The 21,635-nt window shown below is 42.9% G+C and overlaps 1 protein-coding gene across 1 annotated transcript in view; it reads right to left on the bottom strand.

Annotated features, from left to right (window-relative positions):
- MCF2L2 (MCF.2 cell line derived transforming sequence-like 2) overlaps positions 1-21,635 on the bottom strand; it is a 191,270-nt gene that overhangs the window by 128,166 nt on the left and 41,469 nt on the right. The window contains exons 3-4 of the mRNA XM_075098389.1: positions 14,896-14,979; positions 3,371-3,485 (exon numbers count right to left, since the gene is read on the bottom strand). Of these exons, the coding sequence (XP_074954490.1) occupies positions 3,371-3,485; positions 14,896-14,979 (199 nt within the window). The remainder of the gene's footprint in view (positions 1-3,370; positions 3,486-14,895; positions 14,980-21,635) is intronic.

Below are 21,635 nucleotides of genomic sequence, written 5' to 3'. Positions count from 1 at the left end.
TGGCCAAGATGGCAGCATCAGCACAAGTGGATTTACAGCTGAGAAACCCCACCCGTACATATCCAGAGGAAGGGAGTTTGTTTAAAAACAAACACACACACGCTGTATCGATGATTTCTCGGTGTCGGTACTGTATAATACCTCTACCCTGATACGGAAATGCATTGGGGTTTCTCCAGTTCTCTGAAAAGAGGGATCTGAAGACAACCCTGCACAGCAGATAAACATCAAGCTTACCTCCAAATCAAATTCTGGCATATTTCACGAGATCTACAGATGTCTGGCAAAGAGGTTCCCTTTTCCTGAATGCAATGTGTGCAATCACCAGAGCTGTTCCATCCTCAGCTCTGAATTCAGGTTAGCCCTTCAACACTGATTTGAAGAGGCCAGGAGATGTCAAACTTCCTGACCTCTTCTGGAAGGAGAGCAGGGCACCTGTTTATCAAAGTAGTTGATCCATGTCAATTGGAAGAGAAGGAAATTCTGGCCATAGAATAAAGCAAGTAAAAAAGGGCTTTCTGGCCCTGTCTATTGCAAGTGTGCAAGCAGAGAGGTATGCGTGTGCATACACCATGCTATTCAACGTTTGTGGATGTGTATGTATGTAGACCCCTTTGGTGGAGCACTTTCGTAAGCTGGTGTTGAACCAGAGGGAAAACTAATCAGATTACAAAAGGCTCACCGGGCTGATCTTCCATCCTGGAGAACAATTCAGTTCGTGTTTTAAAGCCCACAAGTGCAAGGTTTCCTTACAGCCCACCCCAAAGTACTGTGGTATGCCACAGCTGGTAAAGCAAATTTGCTCAGCGATGTCAAAGACAAGTGCATGCCTGTGCCTCTGAATAACAACATCTGCTGTCTATCTTTATCTTTTCAATGTTTTGTCATATGGGCACAAAAGATCAATCATTCCAGAGGGACTTAGAAAGTTACTAACTCACTGAATGATGTCGTCTGCAATCATAGACCTTATCTCCACAACTAGCATGAGCCTAGTTCTACAGGATACGCAGAAACAGTACAGAAGACAGATATTCTCTCTACATTTTCCTAAGAAATTATGCTGATTTCTCCAGTTCACTGAGCTATGAACAAGGAAGTATTTTCTATGATAAAGAGGGTGAACTGCTTTTCAAACTATACTTCATCTTACCTGATTCATGGCATACGCTTTGTAACTCCACAAGAGTTACTATTCTCTTCTCTCAGTCACTTTCTTTGATACCTGAACACCTTCCTTGAGAATTAAAATAAAAGGTGAACTATTAGCAGTGAAATAATATGTACAGGAACACTGTACTAATACACACAGTAGTATGCAGTACGGCAGTGCTGATGAAGTCACAAATGCAGTCCCTTCACTGAGATGTATCACAGAGCCACTCTTTGTGCATGGAGCAGCCACCTGCAGATTAACAAAGCTCTGCTGCACCCAAACAGGTCCACTACTTATGCCACATTAAGATTGTACTTCATATAATTATGTCATAAACCACACAACCAAAGCTTGTTGCTCAGGTTCTTCCTCTTCTAAATTAATACCTTTGTCCCTCACCAACTACATAAAGTGTGGCAAGTTCCAAATAGTGACTCAAGAAATGCAGTCAGTCTTTCTAAAAACACTGCAACAAAGAGTAGCAAACACCCTGGAAAACTCACATGCCTACAGTGGGATCTATGATTGAACATAAGAGTCAAACCAATGTGCTGGTATGCAGAAAATATAGGTTCAAACCTGAGCCTGTACTGACCTTGAACAAGTCATTTAAATCAAACAGAATAGTCACTTAACACAAGTTTTGGTGAGCCTGTCTGCAGTGCAAGATATTACTTACAGATAGCTTTTAATCTGTAAAATAGGCATATTGCAGCTCTCCTGACTTACAAAGTTTTGAAACTTAATTCATCATTCTTTGCACATTGATCCCGGATTCCTCAGGGGAAGAGAAAACACAAAACTGAAACAGATTCAAAGCAAAGGTTCATCTAGCCCAATACCTGTCTCCAGTGTTGGTAGGTAGTGGATACTGAGGCAAAAGCAGAAGGAAAGTGATAAGGACAATCTTCCTTTTGGTATCTTCTCCCAAGTGCCAGCATTATGGAACATATGGATTTCCTCAACCAGAGTTTGCATCTGAGCCATTGTATACAGGTGCCATTGATGGAGATATCCTTCATGAGTTTGGCTATTTCCTTTTTTTAATCCATCTGTACTTTCGGCTCTCACACAGGCTGAAGAAGCATACAGCATTTCTGCCTATCATGTTGACAATGTAACATCCTAGTTCCCCAACATGTGACAGCATTACTGGGAATCACCCACCAGCATAACATATACAAAGAACTGGAAAACTAGTTTTGTGTTTTTCTCAGCTACTATTGCTGTTTTATTGACCCTGAAGCTGGTATCCTCCCAGTCCTGAAGCTAGCAAAGAAAAACATGACAGAATTTCTTCTGGCAGAACAAAAGCCCTACAGAGCAGAGTGAAACAATGAAGCTGTTAAGTTCACAGTGTGTGGTTTCTCTCAGCTTGCTTTGGCAACTCGCTATGGGGAATACATGTAGGTGGAGCTGGAAAACTTCTTACTCAAACTTGAGGGAGGCACGTTTTCCCCTCATCATCCTCTAGCACCTTTATACACAAGACCACAGGAAATAATAAAACCCTGCTGTGCTTCTAACTAGCACAAACAGCCATGGTCCAGAGACAGGATCAGGGGACTGAAAAAACATTAAGCTCTTTTTTTGGATAAACAAAAAGTAATTCAGCAGCCGTGCCTTAGTGCATTTCCTCTGTGCTGTGGATGTGAATTTGTTTCACTATCCTTGCACAGCTGCAGGCAACCAACAAGGAAAGCATCCTAGCTGCGGAGCAACCTCCCAATAAACAATGCTTCAGAAAACACATGGTGCTTGACAGAACCCTGTCAACAGGGCACCTAGCTTGCTTGCTCAGAAAATAGAAAGCTTGCACAGAAAGATGCACTCAAAGAATAGGCAGTAACAGGACCTATGTAAGTTTGGCTCCTTCCAGATGCAACCCTTCCCTTGGTACATACAGTGCCACTGAGAGTTTTCACGAATGGCCCCTCTTAGCTCCCTTTTGATCTATCTTTATTGCTGCTCTTCAGATCCACACCTCCTCCTACCCAGTTCAAGCCCTGAACAGAAAACCTGTCCTACGTGAACCTTACTTACCCACACAAATGATGTAAGTGGTTCCTAGGACCTCCTGGACATGGGAAAGTTTCATACTGACTGGATGAATGCAGAGTTACTGGTACATCCTGGTAGCACCACTAAAAGCAGCAAGCCACTGAGGAAGAAAAACTCTCTAGGAAATCAACAGGCATTTGTGCTTATCCTCACCTGGGAATGCTGGTTAGATATGTGACCACGTTCAGAAAATCTTCATCAGGTATGTCACTGAATCCCGCAAATTCTGGAAAGGTTATAATGGGTGCCCCATCCTTCCCTCTTCCTCCTGCAAAAGAGAGGTTGTAAAGATTAGAGAGTGATTTTATGCCTTTAGACAGACTGGTCAGTACTCAAATGGGAAGCACTGGCATATCCCTTACTGAAAAGCACCCAGATCCAACTTCCCATTTGATACTATAACTCACTGTAGTTTCATTACCTGAGTTTACTCCGGCTGAGATTCTGGCCTCTGTTGTTTGTTCTTGGCTTTTTCATGAACCTTCTGCATAATTCTGATCAAGTGCTTTCTAGGGTTCTTTGTTTTCCATTTCTAAGTAATTTCTTGTGATTATATTACACATTTCCCTATGTATAGATACAGCACTCTCTGATTCCTTCTAGACAGTAAAGGAAATGAATAGAGCATACAAGCTTTGAATACACATATATAACCCACGACAGGCCTAGGACCAATCCAGTCTTAGGTCTTCCCCTAACAAAAAAAACTGCTCAAAGTGCATGGAGTATTTAATCAATGAGTTTTGCTCTTATCTTGCTTATTTGCATCAAACCTCCGTTTAATAGGACAGGAAGGTCATAGCAGCAAGGTCAAGAACAGTTCCTATCTGAGGGACCCCCTGATCCAAACAGGAGCATTCAAACTCTGGTAGCTACGGGAAGCATGGAGCCAAGTCCCTTATAACCCAGCAGCCTTCACAGTTCTCCTGACACAACGCTCAGCTCTAGAAGATGTTGTAGTACACAGCACAAACCCTTGTTACTTGCAGGACCAATCCTAACTTGGTTCTGCTAATAAATCTGGGCATCACTCAAACCACACGTAAGTTAACAGGAGTTTTCTCACCAACTTGGACTCAGAGCCAAGAGCAGACTAATGAGACAGTAGCTCATAAAGGAATACAATGCAACAAAGCTCTTGTTACCAATACCTTATTGCTTAGTGCTGCTTAGGGCATTAAGGACATGCTTTTCCTTGAGTCTTTCTCTTTCCTCTGCAATCTGTGTGTAAGCCTATTTTTTGCACTAGGCTGAGGAATCCTCTACAAACCCAATACTGAACCTAGGCCTGCAGTACACACAGTTTTCCTAGTCATTTGTCACCCACAGAGGATCCCTGTCTAAGGAACAGCCATGCTCTGGGTTTCCCCTTAGTGAAGGGTAAGCTGTGAAAGGGAGACAGAAAATTACCTTCCTGAAGGAAAAATAGCCAATAGATTATCCTATTAGGAGGATGGGAGGAAACAGACTCGGGGAAAAAATATGAGTCCTCATTCCTCAGAAGTACCCTCTAAATCCCCGTAAATGATACCAGGCTGCTCCCATACACCATTGCCCTTCCCTGCTCATAATCACAGCTGATGCCACAAACCTACTCCTGTTTTGGTGGTCACTGCAAAGACATGCTCCAGTAATTCCTGGCTGTTTCTCTGTCAGTCCCTTGCTAGTCCTGATCCTGCCTCTGCCCACCTCTACCAGGCTCAGTTGGATTATTTAAGGTCCCTTCCATGCTGTCTAGCCATGGAGAGGTGGAACACTGAGGAACACAATGCTTGCATAAAGTAAAAGTGAGAGCTCTAAAAAATAGGAATTCTGAACAAGGAAACCCTTTTCCTTCTTGACATCTGGTGATGTGGTGGCTTTGTCAGGACACTACATTGAGACACTTTTTTCCTTTCTGAAGGTTGATTATTGCTTTAATTACATCTGAAAATGACTCAGTTGTGTCAGATCATCCACTAAACTCACTCTGCTAGGGAGAAAACAGGCCTACAGAGATTCAAAAAGCTTTCAGCCAAAATGCAAAGAAGGGATACTATCATTCACACTGCACTGAATTGGATTTCAAATGCTGAGCAGAGCCACAGCCTCCACATTGACCTCCACATTGGCCTAGGTTTAAGGCCAAATGCTGATGCATGGCAGCTTGATCTCAGGGCACTCTAGCTGCACTATCTGCAGTCAGCAGTGACACAGACTATGCTGTCGTGCAAATTTAGTTAGACTTTCCCCAGACTGTTTGCTGCACTCTAGGGACCAGGAACTCCAGCCAGCAGATACTCAGGATGGTTTGTTACAGATTCTTAGTGACATCTTCTGGAAACAAACAGTAACACCAGGAAAATGAAATTGTAAGCTCGTCTGCTCTGTCTCTTCTTGCAGAGTTCAATGAATGCCAAAGTATTTCATAGATGGTATCTTGCACCATCACACGGTTCCTAGGCACCACACTTTCCAGTTCACATACTTCAGATATGCAAGATACTCTAAATGGGGAAGATGTAGTAAGCTGGAATATTTTGGTTTAAAGCAGCTGTTTTGCCCCTGGAGATTAAGAAAAGATTCCTCTGGATCTCCTTCAACACCTGGTAGTTTACCTGCAGTTATACTCAAGATTCATTTCAACTACAAGTTTCAGATGGCACTTCTAATGCTCCTGCTGGCCAGGGTCTCTGTGCCCCTTTTATCTTCTCTTTCTCTTGCATCCACATTCACACATGTGGACTTTCTTCTTCTGGGCTCTTTTCCCCAAGCCAGATGAGGCAAGCTGATGACACAATGTATATATGTGGGTGTCTATTTTTGTCACAGGATCTTCTCCTGTAAAAAGCTATCCAAGTCATGAATGTAAGCAGACTGAACACTGACTTCCTCCCTTCACCACTGGCAACAAATCTAGAACGACACTTAGGAACAGCTTCAGACTGCTTATTCAGCCAAGAGCCCAGAGCTCCTTCACTTTGACTAGGCCACACACCCTTAACAGCTCTTGGGTTCCATCTCATTCTCCAAGGTGAAGGTAGCATTTCCTGCTGCAACCAAAACAGAAGAATGCTCAAAAGGCTCTGAGGTTTAGATTGGATATTAGGAAAAATGTCTTCACTGCAAGAGTGGTCAGACGTTGGCACAGGCTGCCCAGAGAGGTGGTCGAGTCACCATCCCCGGGGGTATTTAAAAGACGTGTAGACGTGGTACTTCAGGACATGATTTAGGAGACATGGTAGTGTTGGGTTGACTGCTAGACTGGATGATCCTAGAGGTCTTTTCCAACCTTAATGATTCTATGAATACAGCTATACTTCAGACAGGGAAATACACAAGGAAACCCTCAGCTCCTGCCATACCATGAAATTAGGGTGAAGTCTGAGGGAGTTTTGCAATCAGAAATTGTTAAGCACTACAACAAGGAGAGAGCAGGAATGTCTGAAGTGTTGGGTGACAAGTAATAACACAAATATACTAGGAATGGGAGTTCCTGCCCATATTTGAACCTTAAGTAGTAGCTGAATTACAAGGGAAAACAATCCATATCCATTTATCCATATAGCTAGCAAGGTAACAGAAGCAGATGTTAAGGGATATAAGGGAAGCTGCTTACATACCAAGGGTGTCTGGAAAACGCCCTCCCCTGGAATAGAGAGCAGTTCCATACATCTAAATGTTAATGCAAATTTTTTTCCTGACACTAAACCAAGATTTACTGCAGTATGCAAATTTCTGCAGAATGTGAATTGACAAGCTGCAGCCTGTTTTTTTTCTGCGCCATCAATCTTGTTTTCTAGGGAGTTGCCACTAGGTCTCTTCCAGTCCTTGAAATACTTTAACTGACTACTCAAAGTCTTGGAAGGGCAGCAAGCACAAATGAAAAATTAACAGGGACAGCCTTCAGTCAGTTCCACAGCCATAAGGTCTAAGTGCACAGAATTTGGCCCCAAGGACTCTCTGTCTATACAATCCTTGCACTTGCTGGGAATGCACATAACCCCCCCATGCTCCTGGGCATCACTTGTGAAAAGAGTGTAATTGCTGAACAAAGAATTTTACAATCCATCTTAAGTAAGGTGGACCAGGGAAGAACAAGCTCCAGCAGCTCCACGGAAGGTCAAAAGGAGAAAATAATCCTCAAGTAAAAAATAAAAAGACATTTTAAGTAGACAGTGAGGGTAGGAGGAGGGACACAGAAAAGAAGCGCTGAACAGAGCAAGCCACATGAACAGAGCACAAAGCTGAGAAGGCTACATTACGTCTACCTGAGGCATGTCTGCTCTATTTAGCAATATCTGAGCAGCAAGATAAGGGGGCCCAAGGACTGCCAGAAGCAAAGGAGGTTGACAGAAAGCCAGAGCAACATGAGGCACAAGCTGAGCTAAAGAGCCCCGTGAGAGAAGCAAGCAATAACTTGAGTTTAGTGCAGTCAGAAGGAGAAACAAAGATAGACTGAAAAATAGATACCAGGAGCACAGCCATGCCTGGCAGGTGTCTTCATACAATGCACGGGCCTCTGTCTCACTGACTTGCAGCTCCTCCAGGCGCCATTAGATGCCACTCTGCAGCCCTCTTCAAGCAACCCAGCCACCTCCAACACCTTCTGGCAGCTCCAAATGCAGGTGCCGGCCGAGGGAAAGAGCAGCTGGTGGTAGTGGCTCTTGCAAGCAGCAGCCCCAAGAGTTGGAGGTTCAGCTGGCAGGAGGGGAGGTTCAGGGCCATCATCTGGCTGAACTAACGTGAGGCTCACTCCTGACCCTGCTTTAGGGGAGCCAGGCCATCCCGCTGGCAGTCTCCCATGGGTCACTGCTCCTCAGTCAGACTCCAGGCTGCTCTGTCACAGCTAGCCCCAGAGTTTTGCCTGCAGAGGAAACTCAGACAGATTTCTGTCTACAATCTCCTGATGCAGACCTGAGCTCCCCTCCCAGATAGCACCCACAAACACCATACGTGCTGCTACCCTGATTCTGCTCCATCAGTTTCCTTCAGGAGGAAGGAAACTTTCTGAAACTTTCTCCTTTCTGCTCTCTAGCTCTGCAGATAGCAACCTGCCTTGCATCCAACCCAAACTCACCGTGTCAAAGTTATGGGCCCACTGCTGCTTGGGGAAGGGCATTCTGATTAAAGATCTTGATGTATGATCAGAGTTAAATTATAAGGAAGCAGTCAAATCCTTTGCATTCAGGGTCACACACAGAGGTGCATCAAACTCAACAACTTGGAGCACAAATGAGACAGACAACATCAGGAATTGGAGGAGCAGAAGGCTGGACCACCTGGAAAAAGGCAAAACTTAAGAGGAAAAGATTACAGTCAGCTTGACCTTCTGCCTGGTTTGCCACTCAGAATGTCAGCATCCTTTTCCTCCTCTTCCTGGGCACTTTCCCCTATTTTCCACCCTGACTTCTTGCTCAACTTTTGCTCTTCTGTGGCCCGAGGGCAAGAGAACAGGAAAAACCCGAGTGACACAACAGAAGTACAGAGTGAATGGGAAAGGGAAGGGAAAGAAAAGTAGGAGAGATGGCACACAAGCTGCATCGAGATAGTACAAGGCATGGTAACGGGACCATCGCTCGCTCTTGTGTGTGCCAATTCCCCAAGTCCCAGGACACAAAGCAGCATTCAGTTGCTCCTGTTAGGTAGACCTTCCAGCTGCCAATGCAGCCCAGCTAGCTGTTGCAGTGAAGATGGGGCCAGAATTCAGCCCAGCTATGGAAACAAAACAGCTGAAGAATTTGAGGGAGAAGTATGCATGGGGGAGAACGGGATATGGCAGCAGAGAAAATTTAATTTTGCTTTGCAGTGCAAAGGGTGTGACTGACAAATGACGTGTGAGTGCTGAATTCTGACAGCTCTTACAGCTGAAGTTGCATGTTGGTATGACTGATGTAACACCAGCAAGCAATCACAACTGCAGGACAAGTTCCTGGATACGATGGGGATCCTAGGAAATCTCCCACTCCCCTGTTCTAGCCCACCTATTGCCTCTTGTCCAGGGTTTAGACAATCAGGGGCTACAATGAAGTCCTACTCCATAGCCAGCAGCTCTTCTTGTAACACCAATAGCATCATTTGTAAAGTAGCGTCTAACTAGAGCTTACCAAAGATGCTGAATCCCTTGGGGAAAAAAAACAAACCAAACCAAACCAGACTACAGGCAGAAGAAGTTCCAAAAGTTTGTCTGCAAGTTTACTGCGCACACCTCGCCAGCCTGCCACAGACACAAACTCATCAGTTAGTACTGGAAAGCTTTCTTTCAATTTTGCTGACACGTTCAGGCTAACTGCTTGGGTCTGCCCACATGCAGAGAGCTCCCTTAGTCATAGCATACCTGAGTACAATTCATCTCCTTGGGTCAGATAGCTGAAGTGATATCTTGTCTGAAGTTTCACTACCTAGGTCAGGTTTTGCTTTTTCCGTGCTCTGCTGGTTTTGTTTTCCAAGTTTATTAAGGGTTGTGAATGCTGAATTTCTCACTGAAGTTAAATCATGCTCACGCTTCCTGGGTCTAGATTTTTACACAAGCTCTAAACTGTCCTTTTGGCAAGGTCAGGCCAGGTTTTCCAAAAGCCTCAGTTTAAACAGGAAGCAGATGGCTAAATACCCTCCAGGCTTTGGAAATTAAATAAACTGGCTTCGGAGTCCATTACCACTTTCGGATATAGTCTCCCATCCGCTGAAGTCCATTGACTCAACAGGAGCAGAACACAAAGAAAATTAATCTCTGCTAATACACTTTGTGACAGTTTGTCTAATAAATTTGTGATTTAGTAACAGGATCCATTATTGCTGCAAATGGCAGATTGGGCTCTTTGACAGTGTAATTACAGATAAGAACAGGTTGTGAAGCTGCAGATAAAAAGGCAGGGGGTGGTAGTAGTTCCAAGAGCAGATTGGTATAGTGGCTTATTTGTCAGCAGGGCAGGAACAGTATTTTACCATTGGTTCTCCATTCTCCAGTAAAAACTGGTGTGTGTTAGAATAGCCAGGTTTTCAGTACTACCTAACTTTGTGATCTAGTTCCCTTAACAGCTGCAGAAAACACCCAAACATAGCTGTGCAATCCTATGTTGTCACAGCTGTAGTCCCATAATTGGGAGTTCAGCTTTCAGCGAAAGGGAAGAGGCAGTAGTGGTTTCAAAACTCGAATTTAACCACAAGAACCAGTACTCCCACCAGATCTCATGAGCTAAGCAAGGCTAGATCAGCACATGGAAAAAGAGATGACTAAATTAGAACTACATGATTAACGACATTGTCACATTACACCGCAGTCTTTTCCATGACCACAGCGGACCAGGGAAGGCTTTGGAGAGTTTCCCAGTTCTTGGCATGGACAGTACAGTCTTGATTAGTCTGGTAGCTACAGGGCCAGGACAAACAGGAGGCTGTTAGTATCTAACACATTCGTTATAACTAGACCCTAACACAATCAAACACCAAACTCATTAGGCTTGTTACATAATTCCTGTCATTTGCTCAGACACTGCAAGACAGTCAGATCCTCTTCTAAGCAATTTGGACACAGCAATAGTAAAGCGTTTCTAGTGAGCACATCCTGAGAAAACAAAGAGCCTTTGACTTTAATCATTCTATTCTTTCTTTCCTCCATTACTGCAAGGAAATATTATGGTTTCACTGTATCTGCCTCAGCCACCAGCTGTTAATAAAAAGCTGATATTAACCAAATAAATATTTGTTTATAATAAACTCTGCAACAGTCAAACAGTTACTTTCATTATCACTGGACAAAAGGATTTGGAGTCCACAGGACTGAACAGGAGAGCTCAACAAAGCTAGAGGCTGTGGAGTAGCACAAACCAGACTCACTGCTAACACCCTCTGAGCTCTGCATGTGAATGCATGGAAGAGGTGGCTAGCTGCCCTCTGGAGGCTGCAGCCTACAGAGTGAAAAAAATGACCCCAACTAGTATAAATCAGCATATATCATTTCTACCCAGTTGTTCAGAAAAACATATTATACGCCCAAAACACTCTACAAGTAAGTTGAGAATGTCTTTTACTGCTCACAGTGGTGGAGCCAAAGAGCAGGGGGATTTCTTTTCAGAGAGTGGCTACTGAGCTGGAATGTATCAGCATGGAAAACTAGGAAGTAGGCTGAGTATCATGGGATTTTCAGTCTCCATGTAGGCAAGCACTGAAGCACCAAAATATTTGTGTCTGCTTGTGCCTAATGAAAAGCTACATGCTTTGAGGAAAAGCTGCACAGATGCCTGGGACAAAAAAAATCAAAATCAAATGAGGTAATTTATGTGTGAATTACTTTAGTAAGTGAAATGAGGCAGGAGACTGCCCAGATCTGTTTTAATTGGATGAAAAAACCCAATCTTTTGCTAGAGGAAAAAGCAAGTTACATTTACTTAAGGAAATGCATTTTTGAAATTTTTGCTCTGGAGCCCTCAGCACAAGGACACACAACTGCGAGAGCAAGTCCAGAGGAGGGCCACAAAACCGATCCGAGGGCTGGAGCACCTCTCCTACGGGGACAGGATTAGAGAGTTGGGGTTGTTCGGCCTGGAGAAGAAGAGGCTGCGGGGAGACCTTACTGTAGCCTTCCAGTACTTAAAGGAGGACTATAGGAAAGTTGAGGACAATCTCTTTAGCAAGGCCTGTTGTGACAGGACAAGGGGTGACGGTTTTAAACTAAAGGAGGGGAGATTTAGACTGGATATAAGGAAAAAAGTTTTTACAATGAGGGTGGTGAAACACTGGCACAGGTTGCCCAGAAAGGCTGTGGAGGCCCCACCCCTGGAAACGTTCAAGGTCAGGCTGGAGGGGCTCTGAGCAACCTGGTCTAGCTGAAGATGTCCTTGCTCACTGAGGGGGTGTTGGACTGGATGGCCTCTGAAGGACCCTTCCAACCCAAACCATTCTATGATTCTTTGAAATGTGTAGTCATTTCTGGCTTGTACCTAAACCTCAGTTTGCAGGAGGCAATAAAAGAGAGCGTGAGGAAGATTCCTGTTGTAATATTTTACCTTGGAAGCACCAGTGGTCACCAACAGAATAAGATAGTGGGCTAAAAGGACCTGAGTAGATGATTTTATGTTCGTGATCTTCTTCACAGGCTGCCACGGGGATTTTGGAGTGGAGGCACCCAGGTTTCCAAATTTAGCTGTAAATTTCAGACTGAAATCAGCTTAGAAACTAAGCCCTGTTTCCTATTATTATTTTATTTCTGGTCTGTACTGAGAAGATTTTAGATAAGCCTGAAAAGTCTTCAGATCGGATTTGCTGTTTATGTAGATGGGGGCATGAAAGACACCTTTTAGCTAACTTTTGATATTTGTTATTAGTCCTTGGTATGCTGATGAACCAGTTATTTGCTGATTCCTAACAAACAAGCCCCTCAGCCCTTTCTTCTACAAAGAGTTGTTTCCAAAGTCTTTAAGCACCTTAGGTTTAAATAGACTTACTTAAACATCTTTCTCATAGCTTCCAAGAATAAAAGAATTAGATCAAATGTGAAGAGTTTAATTTGCTAAACTAGCAGGTGAGAATACAGGCACTGCTGAAATGATGAGTCCATAAAGTCATATGAAATGTTTTTTATATTTACCCTTGACACATCTGTGCCATGTTTAATGTTATAGCTGGAACTGGAAATGGGTTTTTCTTCCTGTTTAGTAAACCACTTTACACAAGTTGCTCTCTACATGCTATATATAGCTTTTGCTAATGGTCTCAAATGTTGCAAGGTAATGGGGTTTAAGAAAAGCAGTCCTCCACATTTTACTGGATAGACACTGCACACGAGGCCCTGAATTCTCAACATGCATGATGTTCTTTACACTGATATGAGTGTTTCAGGCATTCATGTATCAGTTAAATCAAAGGCCTTGAAAACAATATTGGTTTCAGTAGCTCTGCATGCCTGGTGAGCAGAAAAAAAGCAAGCAGATCACTCTAGAGAAACCAGCTGGTAAGTGTTTTCTTGCCTGCAAAGGGCAACAAGCATCCCAAGTTGTGATCTGACATCAAGTTAACACAAAAGGAGTTGAACAGTGATTAGATTCCTTGTTCCTTTCCCTGTATTTAGAATATTTTAAAGTCAGTTTAGCACTAATAACAGGGATCTGACTAGCATTCCTGAAGCAGTTTTTAAAGTGAGGATTGGTTCCAAACTGGCTGACAACAGCCCCCTGATTAAGAGGCTGTCAACTCCCACCCATGAGTCGTTATTTTTTCTGTTAAGTAGCTAGCACCTTAAGGGAAAGGGGTGCCCAGCTTTCCCTGACCACCTAATGCTTCTGAGACCTTGTTGTGGCATCTGTGCTTTGAAATCTCTGGCAGTCAGGTGTGGAACACTTAACAATAATACCAAGTTAGTCACTATCCTCTCCAGTTTGGCATGGCAGAGCTATAGTAAGCACACAGTACACACGTGAATGCCTGGTGAGCCAAAGGATAATACTGCAACATTACACCCCCAAAATTGTCATAGGATAGATGCTACACTAGCATTTCCTAGTTACACTGAACAGAGCTCAATGGTGGGATGCAAAAGGTTTGAGCATTTTTATACAGTTGCTGACACTGTTCTGCATGGAGGTTTGTGTTTATTAATTCCAGAAAGATGTGACCCTGAGATGCTTTACTCAGCAGATGAGAAGGCAGCTGGTTCCACCTCTGCTTAGTCAATACCCTCTGCTGAATGCAAAACACTTAGTTATTGAGCTTATGAAAATAGCACAAGATGCCACCTAGAAACCTGCAAAATCAAGTTTTAATACTCAGAGCCCCATAAAGAATTCTAAGTAACTGAAGATTTTGATTTCATTTGGCAGCTTGGAATGTACTTAAAACGTAAAGATGCAGCAAGATTTGGGCCTGCTGAGTTGATCATTTGCAGAGCTGGGTCTGTGTACCCTCTGCACTGTGTAGCCAGTCTTCCTCTCCACCAAGCAGAGAGGGACAGGCTGTCCAAGAGTACCTTATTATGACCATCTCAGTATTTTGTGCAAATTCACGATACTTCTCTGTGTGTCTATGGGGAAGAAGGACAGCAAATTCTTAATTCCCTTATTGGCAGCACAGGCAGAAACAGAGACAAAAGGATTTGCCAGAGGCCATACGGTCAACAGCAGAAACCAATTTAGGACCCAGATAAGGATTTATCTTCTGCAGCATCTGAAATAAGTGTATTAAATAATTTGGCAAATATTTCAATATTTATTTGGGCCAGGAACTGCGTCACTTTGTGTGATTGCAAACTTCAGGCAAACAAAGGAATATGTAATAATCAAATCTTTAAAAGATTAGAACCTTACACTTTAGAAATTAATCATTTCTAAAACAAAGGCAAATGAGGAAGGTCTTGAATAGCTCCCTGATAGACCAAAATCTTTTCCCACAAACAAGGCGCTTGGACATTGCGCAAAGATATGTACAGAAAGATTTGTTTAATTTCTTATCCTCTAAATCTGTTACCCCACTCCTCCCCCCATTGTGGAGAGAATGGAAAATTAACTTGCCTCAAGAAAAACAAGCACAGCAAGCTGGCATTCATCAGTTCCATACACTGTGAATGTCTGATCGTAATAGCACTTTTCATTAGCAATATAAAAATACTACTGCAACTGCTGTATAGAGCTGAAGGGTGACAGTCAGCATGACAGATTCCAATATGTTTCCAAGAGAATCCCGGCGTGTGATTACCAGCAATTTCTTACCCGACAAGATAGCAAATTGCCTGTGGAGCTGCTCTATTATATCCACTGCAACCAACGGCCGAATCTCCTGCTGCATGATTTCATCTGTGCAAGTGAAAACAGAAATCTTCAATGAGTTAATGAAATTTTAATGACAATTTTTCCATCCTTTAAGAACCCAGCAAAACAAAGATGACACTCAAAGGAAAAGAACCTGGCTTGACTCTTGGTTCAGGTGTTATATGACTATCATGGAGAAGTTTATGATACTTACAGAGTCTTGTGTTCAGTTCACTTACTTTATCTATCACCCTGTGATTTCAGAGACAGCTTTTCATAAACCAGCTCCAGTGCGTATTGCAGGTTTGCTCAAACTGACAGCCTGCTCCTTACTACTTCATGTTCCATATAAAGCCACTGCATTTGGCCTTCCACATAAAGCAGCTTTTCAGTCTTTGAAACAGTAAAGTCTATTTCAGATACAGTGCCATGTTTCACCCTGAACTCCCTGGTCTCTGCTTGAGGACTCTGTAACCAGCTAATCCAGAACAGTTTCCTTTGCTGATGCTTTTTCCGCTACAAGAAAATACATAGTAAAAGGAGGAAATAAGGGGCTGTGAGGATTTCTTCTCATGAAAACAAAGCCTGGTCTTTTGAAGTAAACACTGAAAAGTTAAAAAATAACTTGGCAAGCAGCTGAGGGAAAATCACCACAAGTTTTGTGTGTGACCTATTCAGTGAGCAGCAATTATAATCTCACATTGAGCTGATTTATCTCTTTCTGTAACAAATGCACCCAATTGTTCACCCCAGTCTAGACCAGCAACATTTACTGGGGAATATCTGCCAGTTCAGCTGGCAGGATCAAGGATTATGTTACAATAGCACCTATCGTAATTAGGCCTTTAGCCTCCGTACAGCTACAGAACAATCACCAGCCCTGCCTTTGTACAGTCCACCTCTAACAGCCCAGACTACAGGTGGAAGGAAGGAAGATGGGGTCAGACAGACCACATATTGGACTATTTAAGCACCAAGATTTTCACTGATGTCAGTACAACGCAGACACTGAAATACTTTGGTGCACCTGGTTTTAAACAGGTGCTTGTAAGGTAAGGGATCCTGGTCATTCTGCCAGGTACAAATACATTCTGACAACAGTTCAGTGTTTGCTTTTCTCTCCAGACTTCACAGAGCAGGAATTAAGAGTGGGATCTGCCACACCTTTGCTTTGACATCAGGGCAACTCAACCTTCTGCTCTGATGCATTACACTACTTCTTAGGAGCCACAGCGCAGTGGTTGTCTGGACCACACCCTCTTTCCTCCAGCCTTGATTGCTGCAGCTGGCCACGGAAGTGCCCCTGCGTATCGCTGACGTTGTTCTGAAATCTGCTTGGGGAAAACAGACACATGTCCTTTCTCTCACATGACCGTTATGATTGTATTTCACAAGGCTTCTATAAGAAACAGACCAAAGACTGCACAAGGCCAGAACAGGGCTGTTCTCTTCTACTCAAGAAGCACATGCTCTTCTCTGTGCTCTGTTTGTCCCACAGGTGCTGAAAGAGTCATCCTCCAGGACTGGAACAGCTATTAAGACCTTTACATCAGCAGGGCACTCGCAATTGATTTCCAAGTAGGACAAAAGCCTGCAAATTTCTAGACAGAGCAACAGAAAGGCGAAAAGAGTAACATGTCCTGAGACTCTCTGTAAACACCCTAGACCTGAGATAACTCAGTGTTGTGGTCCCTGGGAATTCACTGAAATGGACAGTAAAGCTAAACTCAGTACATTATATTCAGCAAGTTACATTCAGTTTCTCAAAGGAAAGCCCACTGAAGAGCTAGGGAGAGAGCTGACTTCCATTCTATGGCTTTACAAATATAACCAGCAATCCTATTTGCCGGGCTTTGTTTTCAGTACAGCACACGGTCACTTAGAGACTGAAGGACTGAACAGCCTCCTGATCTCCCTGCAGATATCCTTCTGACCCTGGCTGACATTATTCAAGCAGCCCGGTACCATGCTGCAGCAGTAATCTCACCCCTCCTCACACACCTTTTTCTTGTCTCTGTATCAAACATCCATAAATCCTTAATACTTAGCCATCAGGATTCCCAGAGTCTGTTTTATCCCCTTCAGACAACAGTTTTACGCATAGGAAGGACATGTGAACTGGCACAGCATCACCTGTCTTTCGCTTGTGTCACAGACAAAGCAGGGAATTCAGAGGACCCACAAAGTAGTTTATAGCCTGCCACCCTGCGTTGCCGTGTTTACCTCTTCCCCCAGCCCATCTAAAGTGAGTTTTATGCCCATTCATTATTTATATGGTGGCAGCACAGAGATCCCAGCCAACAGCCACACGCCACTCTAGGTTTTGAGGACAATGAGAGAGGCAGGTATATGTTCCCAAAGCAAACAAACTAACAGGAACCCATGAAGTTTTTACTCTGCAGTTTCACCCATGCGTGTCCAGAATGGGATCTGGGTGGGGGAAACTACAGAGTAAAAAAGGAAAGGCAAAACAAAATAATTTTGAATATACAAGGTTATTTATTAGAAAGCAGAGAACACCATTAGCCTGATTCCTCTACTAGTTGCTTAAGAACAGCATGTTGATAGCCCTGTTTAGAGTCAGATAAATACTACAAGCAAGGGACCAGCAACAAAGAGGTCCTGCGATCTATGAATACAATTCTCAATAGGTACTGACAAGTGTCTCCAGATTGTTGGCCAAAGACTTCCAGCATCCTTCAGACAGTCTACTTGAGGTGTTTCTGAATCACCATAATAGTAATAGATATGCCCTTTTCAAATCACAGGTTGGCAGCACGATGGAGGCAGAAGAGAAAACATGGCATGTTTAGAGGTGACTATAGCTGAATCAAAAAATAAAAAAAAAAACCAACCCAGAAATAGGAAATAAATCAAAATGATAATTAAAACAGAGCTTCAACTTTCAGAATCGAGAAACATTGGAGCATCCATTGAAGAAAATACTGTTGATTTAATCATCCAGAAAATGCAAAGATACTGTTACAACTGTGTGGTCCCACAGGTAGACAGGTGCACTCCGGTTTGGGTGACCAGGACTGAGCTTATGCCAAACAGTTGCAAAAATGTAGCAAAGGTTTCTGCAATGGATGAGACAATCACAAGGAAGTTCGACATAAATGGAAAATGCACTAGAAAACGTGCCACCATCTCTAGCCTCTCAGAGACTTGCTCATCCCTCCGGGGTAACAAACCTGCCAGCACAATAGCTTGCTTTTGATGTTTACCAATATGAGGGCATCATTAATATCAACCAGTCTTGAGCAAAACAGAAATTCCCCCCCTACCCCCCTTCATATAGCTGCTTTATTAACTTGCTCTAAAAATACTATGTTTCTGGTTCCTAAATACCCTTTTCCTACCAAAAGAATCTTGTGGTGTAAGGATAAGATGAATTTAATAGAAACAAGAACTGCAGAGTGTCAGTTAGCTCTCATCAAATCCCCCACCTGGGCAAGACAAGCCACATGGGATTTGCTGTAAAACCCACACTCGGCAAGAGACATTCAGATGATGAGAAAGGTGGTATAAAATACACGTGGTGACTAGCAATCATACACTCAAGTAAGTGAGTATAGCTCGCACACTGACATGCTGGGAAAAGAAATTGTAGCAGAAGAAACTAGCAGGAGATTGAGAAAATACAAGTAAACAAGGGAAGGTCCCTCATGAGCCCTCATGGCAAATCAGATCACATGGCTATGAAATGTCAGTAGCTGGAGCCAGCAGCAGACAAGGTCACATTTGCCCTCTTGCATCTTCCTCTAGGACTGTGCTTGAAAATAGTTACTCTCTAATATTGATGAATTCATAACCCCGTCACAGCACAGAGCTTGCAATAGAAGTCCCAGTCCTTGGAAACATGATTACCTGGGGCTGCTGAAGGAAGCTTTTAATCTTTTACTAAAAAAAAAAGCTTGAAAAAATTCTTAAAAGCAAACCAAACGACACAGGTCTGGGTTTGTTTTAAAGCCATGATATTTTGCCACGCATTAGTGAGCATCAGCCCGTTCATATCTTCCACCAACTTTATCCCAGGAGGCTCTGTAGCCTTCCTGGTCTGCAAACTGCAAGCCACAAGCCTGCAGGAAGCGGCGTTCAGCCTCTCGGGCAGAAGCAGTGTACCATTTTCCTGTGGAACAGATACCACAGCTGAGAAAACCCTGCTTTAGGCTGACATGAGCTGATATTGACTCAGGCATTTCCTAGCTTCTGTGTGATTATTCTTGTGGTCTTAACCTTTTTTTTTTAATTGAAGGGACAGTTACACATAGCTTCTCAAATTTAAAAAAATTAAAAAGCTTAATCGATCAAACGGTGTTATGTGAAAAAATGCCAATCCCCTATATAGGTCACCAAAGTCGAATCTTTACACGTACCATGCTGTTCTTCGTTACTTGAGCTAACTGAATTTGCCAGGACAATTAAAATGTGAATAAGGATGTGATACTGGAGGGGAAAAAAAATGAAACAAATCAGTTTATCTACTCTTGGTTGTCCTCTTAAACTGCTATAAATTCAATTCCTGACTCTAAACAGCAAGTAGTATAGCCATCTGTCTGACACAGCTTCTCCTTCTCAGATCTCTAGGGAGGCTAGCTTCAACTGGGCTATCTAATCTTTAAGGGGAAAGCCATTCAGTTACACTTCATGATTTCTCACTCAAAAATGGAACATACTTGAGCTTACACACACATACGCACTCGCCTGTTTTATTTCTCACTACAGCTGTATGTATTCCTGCAACAGGTCTGGAGCACAGTCCATAGACTGCTGCTTTCTGAGCTATGCCAACAGCAGCTGATTAAAAGCAACAATGAATATAATCTTGTTCCTTCCTCTTTTATCTGAGAAGAAAGAAACTAGTTTACATGCTAACAGCAACTAATGGTTTCCAAAAGTGTTTGAAAGACAACCTGCTGGTGTGAAAGTCTGGACTGCCCCAAGCAGATTGACACAGCAGTGCCTGTTGCTCCGTATAAGACAACCAAAGGCAACCAGTCCTAACAGGAGACCGGGGTTTCTTTGGTTTTTAGTGACTGAATGCCACAACTGCTGGGCCTTCTGTTGACTAGAGGACAGGGCTGCTTCAATCCCCAATCTGAAGTCACTAATCTTGGAATAATAGGTTAAAAATTTCCAGAGCAAAGTTCATCTCTTCTTAATGACAGCCTAACACACAATTTGCATGGGAGGAAGACAGACAGGAGTGAAATAAAATCTTTGCTAAAATCATAGAGTATGTAGGCCTACTTCTGCTCTATGCAAGCTCTGTCAAAAATGACTCTCACAGCATTCAAATGAAAATTGTGGATTTGGGGAAAAGACAGATCGTTGATGTGATAAGAGAGAGTCATATAGGGTTACGCATAAGGACAGAGATTTCATTTTAAGAGCATGAAAGGACACCTAATGCTATGTGTTCTTATTCTTCTTAAAAAGTGCCAAAAGGCAACACACAAATCCAGACTTCGAAAGTTGCAAAGTACCTACAGTTCAAACTTTCTCCAAAGTTCTCTGTCTTCTTGCCATGAGCAAGAGTCTATCAGAGCTGTTAGATTTCAAGAATTAAACACACTAAGGAGACAAATTTGCATATCTTCACTGATAGAGTTTAAGCAGGCTAAAGGATTTGAAAATATTCTGTCCCACCAGAATTCCCAATGCAAACCCTTAAGCAAAACATTTCCCTTCTTGAAGGCCAAAAAGAAATTCAAACTTATTACATCAGAGAAAGGAGCTCTTGGTTTGGGGCAGAGTGGTGGGGGTGTGTTTGGTTTTCTGTTTTGTTCTTGTTTTTTAATTCTGTTTATTTCTCTTTCTCACCATTTATACCCTTCGTTTACTTTTTGAAAAGGTTTGTTTATTCCTTCAGCCCAGACAGCAAAACAGCAAGATCAGTTACTGATACAAGCAAGCGGTACTATGGATTGTTTGCTTTAATGAGGAACTAAAAATCCAGCTATAAACAGAAAGGAAATCCCATCCTTTCTCTTATTCTTCTGCACATTCCCACCACCTCTTTTTTTGCTAGCCCATGTTGAGTCAACTGAAAACTAAGCCAGGAAAAAAGTTACTGTAAATAAAGTGAAGCACTCTTTTTTCTTAGTGGATTGCTTCTTATCTGGGTTAGTCCCCTGCAAAAGAGCTTGAAGGGTACAGTGCTAGTAAGGCATGGGGTAGGAAATGGCAAGGCCAGGACTACCTCTTCCAGCTGAGAATCATACCTAGATCTGCTTAGAGCAAAAGCCAAAATGCACCACAGGTAGGTGACTAGTGTTGTCTTTTCTCTCAGATTATTTCCTAGCCAAGCACAACTGTAGAACCTACAAAGTGCATTTGTTTAAATGCAATTTCTGTTCTCATTAAAACCAAGTTTCATAGGAAAGTTTGCTAACTCAATTCCAAAGAAAGAAGATTCTTCTAAAATATATAAGTAACTCTGGTTCATGTTGGAGGTATCCCTTAAAAAGTTTGGGTTTTGGTTTTTGAGTTTGGTTGGTTGGTTGGTTTTTTAACTGTAACACCAAACCCAACTTTGTGTACGCTAATGTAGTAGAAATCTGGACAAGCAAGGTTAGGAGCAAGACTCCAGCTGTGGAGTGATGATGCCCTGCTGATATGCTCTCATGCCTTGAAAAGGGACAGATCTAGGCCATGGTATGGATGGAATTGCCATGCAAGCTTTCCCAAACATCCAT

Source organism: Phalacrocorax aristotelis, chromosome 7, assembly GCF_949628215.1.
Source record: "Phalacrocorax aristotelis chromosome 7, bGulAri2.1, whole genome shotgun sequence".
Classification (NCBI taxonomy): Eukaryota; Metazoa; Chordata; class Aves; order Suliformes; family Phalacrocoracidae; genus Phalacrocorax; species Phalacrocorax aristotelis.
Note: the sequence above shows the minus strand (reverse complement) of the source record. Positions and strands in the feature narration are given on the sequence as shown.